Source organism: Lygodium microphyllum, chromosome 12 (genome assembly GCF_053477565.2).
Source record: "Lygodium microphyllum isolate KBCC chromosome 12, Lygodium_microphyllum_v1.1.10, whole genome shotgun sequence".
Lineage (NCBI taxonomy): Eukaryota > Viridiplantae > Streptophyta > Polypodiopsida > Schizaeales > Lygodiaceae > Lygodium > Lygodium microphyllum.
The window spans coordinates 137124725-137128890 of record NC_141146.1 but is presented as its reverse complement, the minus strand read 5'-3'; the positions used below and the strand labels follow the sequence as shown (position 1 = coordinate 137128890).

General features: G+C 48.2%; 1 protein-coding gene across 3 annotated transcripts; it reads left to right on the top strand.

Annotated features, from left to right (window-relative positions):
* Window positions 1–961: 961 nt before the first annotated feature.
* On the top strand, window positions 962–3739 carry LOC148028333 (uncharacterized). 3 transcript variants are annotated; one of them, XM_087690136.1, is made up of 2 exons: window positions 962–1356; window positions 1851–3739. In XM_087690136.1, exon 2 carries the CDS (start codon window positions 1895–1897, stop codon window positions 3488–3490), a length of 1596 nt encoding a protein of 531 aa, XP_087546262.1. In that variant the 5' UTR covers window positions 962–1356; window positions 1851–1894; the 3' UTR covers window positions 3491–3739. The 3 variants fall into 3 exon arrangements, with proteins under 3 accessions (XP_087546262.1, XP_087546263.1, XP_087546264.1); XM_087690137.1 differs by having other exon boundaries at window positions 1350–1399; XM_087690138.1 differs by lacking the exon at window positions 962–1356 and adding an exon at window positions 1406–1757.
* Window positions 3740–4166: the final 427 nt, after the last annotated feature.

The following is a 4166-nucleotide window of genomic DNA, read 5'->3' as shown; positions in this document are numbered from 1 at the left end:
CATAATTTTTTAGAACTGAGTGTAGACTTGGTTAATAACCAAAAGTGCAAATAATGAGTATAGCCCTGATAGGATTAGCAAATGATTAATGTTAAGCCACAAACCTTGTAGTTGGAGGGGCATTAAGTTAGGATGTTGCAATTCCTAGTGAATAGTTGGCATGTTGAAGTGGCACGTTGAACTTTGCCCCAATGAAGCAAGTGACTGCAAAAGACTAACTGTCATAGAAGGAGAGGTTTAGACAAGCTGCTTGATAGAGGAGCATCCTCGCTATAGCTTTTTATGCTATTTGGGAGACGTGTGGAAAGGTGTACCCCTTGTGTGTTTGGGACTAAGAATTGGTAGATCACTTGTACTTCAACTATCAAATCTTAATTCGTGGGAAGGGAAATCTACTTTTACAGTAAAAAGAATCTCCAAAATTGTGCAGTTTTGGGGGTTGTTTCTTATGTGGTGCTCATGGGAAGGTACTCTTAAATGTATGTGACATTGAACCCTCTCTCATGTTTTAATGCTCCGGCTCACTCTCCTCGTTTGGGGAAGTTTGATGGGCTCACTATACATAAGGAATGACTTGTGCGTGTCATAGAGCCCTTGAGTGAACAAGCGCCTAAAATGGACTCTAGAAAATTTGGACTTATCCTGGTCGGTGCACAGTGTGAAGAGGGTTCTAGGTTTCCACGGAATTTGAAGCAAGAGGATAAATAACGAGCTAGGCAATTGACGTGAAGCCACATGGAAACTAGCAATTGTTGCATGTGTGGACTGTGTGGGCGGGGGGGCGGGGGGGGGCTGGTTCATGGGTTTAGCGTGGGAGCACGTTGGCATGCAGCGCCATTAATTAAAAAAGCAGGCCTTTCTAATCCGATATAACAAACAAAGGTTGCAGCCCAAAAGCCTACCATGAAGGTCTGCAGTTATAAATAAATCAGATGGGATGGGAGGTTAGAAAACTGAGAGAGAGAGAGAGAGAGGGCCCGGGGGGGAGACTCATCTACCTAATGCAATCGAACGTGCGTGTATGCGTGTCCTCTCCGTGGGATGCCAAAAAGAGAAGAATCCATTAAAATGGGTGACCTCACACTGCTGAGTCATGACTACCTATCCATTCCATCTATCACACTCTGCCCTAAATGTGGTCACTGGCCTTCTTCCTCCACCTCTAGTGAAAGTGTAGAAAGAGAGAGATTCTTCTGTATCCCACAGTACACATTGGATGCTTTTCTCAAGACCACCCCCTTTCGTCCTCCTGCTCCTGTTGATTCTGACAGCTGCTTCACTCTGCTGAGTGCTCTACCACTAGCAGCAGCCTAGGTCTTCTTGAAATTCCCATTCCAGACCCACCACACTCTTGAGGTAACGTTTTCAATCTCTCATCAGCCACCATATCCCTTTGCAGGTGAGATGTCATGTGTTGCGATTTTGCTTCGCATGAATTGTAACTTCCTGTATTCTTGGTGGTTTAAACACTATCACAAGAGGCGGGTTTTGTTTCCTGTCCCAACAGTCAGATTGTTAGATAAATATCAACAAATCACATGAAGCAACATGGGTCTCAGCAGTAATACTTATCCTGGTTACTGTGGTTCTCCGAGATGCTGGTTGCTCTTTTGCTTCATCATCCTCTGGATTTGAACCAATCAACTAAACAAACCATATACGTGTCATAATTTCTTCTTTTGTGAAATCACACGAAGCAACATTGTCTGAGTAATTGTGATACTTCTCCTGGAGGCTTAAGTTCTCCCAAGATGCCGGTTGTCCTTCTGCTTCAACATCCTCTAGGTTTGAACTAATCAACTAAGCACACCATGTGCGTGTCATAATTCCTTCTCTTCTTTCCTGTACAGGCTTTGAAGAAAACCATAGGAAAATACCTGCAAGGACTTCGACCATGACTTTGCTCAAACCTAACCACAACTACGCCGCAGATGAGTGCATTGCACAAATCCCTCAGCATCACATACCGACGCAGGAGGAGAAGGTGCGGGCGTCCGAGGAGTTTGACAAAACGGTGCTGACAGCTGCACACATGGCCTCCTTGCATGATGCTTACATCTTGGAGATGGCCACTCACCCTGTCGAAGAGGTTACCATCAAACCTGTAAGTCCCACCTCAAGCATTGGTGGCCTCAAGCCCTCCACCCTTAAACAGCTGAAGGTTGGAAAGGTCCACCGCAAGCGTGTGCTCAATGGCACCCTGTGCATGAAGACCCTCTCCAGCAAGAGCCCGAGTGGGCTGTCTGCGGTCAATGTGTTTGAAGATGAGGAAGGCAATGCCACACCCATCTATCTGAGCAATGCGCTCGAGGAGAATTGCGGATCCGCGCAAGCGCAGAAGCTCTTCCCCCAGGGCTCTAAAGTGGCTGTCAAGGAGCCCTATCTCACTCGCTTGCCGGGTGGGGAAGTGATCCTCTCTGTGGAGAGGCCCTCTGATCTCGTATTTCTGTGGGTGCCTGATTATGAAGAACCTAAAGGGAACGATGACGGAGGTAAGATGGAAGGTTTGGGTGAGGATGGTAATGGGGTAGGACATGCTAATGGAGTGCAGATTGTTGAGGAAAAGCCTGCAATTGGAGAGAATAGTAATGGAGTCCAGGATGCTGATGAACAGATTGCTAATGGCAATGGTCATGTGGAAGAGAATGTGGAAGCACCTGCAAAAACTTCATTGAATGGGGACAAGCAAGAGGAAAATCTTGAGATTGGGAGCAGGGGATTGAGCTTGGATGATTTAAAGAAAGCTAGAAATGGCAACAACCAAGATGATAACAATGGTGAAAAGGCAGATACTCAACCGGCAGCAGCAGAGCAGCTTGAACCAGCAGCAGAAACCCGAGTTCTAAATGAAGGACAACAACAGGAAAAAGAGGAAGAAGAGGTCTCCACCAAAGGGGAGGAGGAGGAACCACCCAAGACTAAAAGCAGAGAATTCAGCTTGGAAGACATGATGAAGATGCGTCAGGAAGGAAATGAGGAAGAGGGAGAAGGCGGGGAGGAGGAGGCGGCAGCGGCACTGCGGGCGAAGGGGAATGCTCTGTTCGCGAGGGGCAATTACACGGCTGCGGCGGACATGTACGGAAGGGCGGCGCAGAAGGCGAGGAGGGGTGGGGAGAGGGAGGAGGAGGTGATGGATGTGTCGAACCGGGCGGAGGCGTGGCTACGGCTGGGGCGGTACGGGGAGGCGCTGGAGGAGGCGACGGCGGCCCTGGGGCTGCTGAAGGAGGGTGGTCTGGCGGCGGGGTCTGGCGGCGGGGGGAAGCGGCTGGCGCTGGCGAAGGCGCTGTTCCGGCAGGGGCGGGCGCTGATGGGGCTGCGGCGGTACCAGGAGGCGCTGGCGGCCCTGCAGGAGGTGCTGGCGCTGGCCCCCTCCGACCGCCAGCTAATCGAGGCCGCCACCCAATGCAAGGACCGCATCCACCACATCGTCAAGCCCGGCAAGCGCCAGCGTCTCAGGAAGAAGAACAGCAGCAACCCCGTCGGCCCTTGAATAAAATCAGAAAGCCCCCCTCCTTCTCTCTCTCTCTCTCTCTCTCTCTCTCTCTCTGTCTGTGTCTCTGTGTGCGCGTCAATCAGCTTGTATTTCGTCGAAGACGAAACTTCGCCAGCTCGTTTTTCCTTCGTTGCTTCTTCGTCTGCTAAATCACCCTCGACTGACCCCCCCATTTTCGTCTTGCTTTTTTCCCTTTTAAATTCGAGTTTCCCTCTCCAAAAGTTTTATTAATCACACAATCGTTAATTGTCGTGTGTAAGGGCCACTCGTCGCAGGAAAGACTTAGAAACAGTTTATTAGCTTAAACAAAAGTTGTGTCTTGGTAAACGCTAATGTGCAAAGTGGCTCACAAGCTAGTGCCAATGCAAAGCTGTGTTGAGTGTGTTTTTTCAAGGCTAAAGTTGGAAAATCGGTGACGAATTTTGGGGCAATCTCGAAGAAATTTGATTGATCTTTATGTATTGTAGTTTTAAAAATGGCTACACCTGGTGAAAACCTTACTTTATTGGAGATTTTTGTCATTATTTTCACTAGTTTGGAAAAAAAGTTCACAAGTCTTAAAATAAGGAGCATTCTCACACGTAACACATAGCACATTTGTACACTTCAAAGATGTGCTATAGCAAATTTAGAAACTTGTTAACCCTCTCAACCATGTATTGCATAAGCACCT

Excerpts from the sequence above, each read along its gene's own strand:
- LOC148028333 (XM_087690136.1), top strand. The coding sequence starts at position 1,895 with ATGACTTTGCTCAAACCTAACCACAACTACGCCGCAGATGAGTGCATT.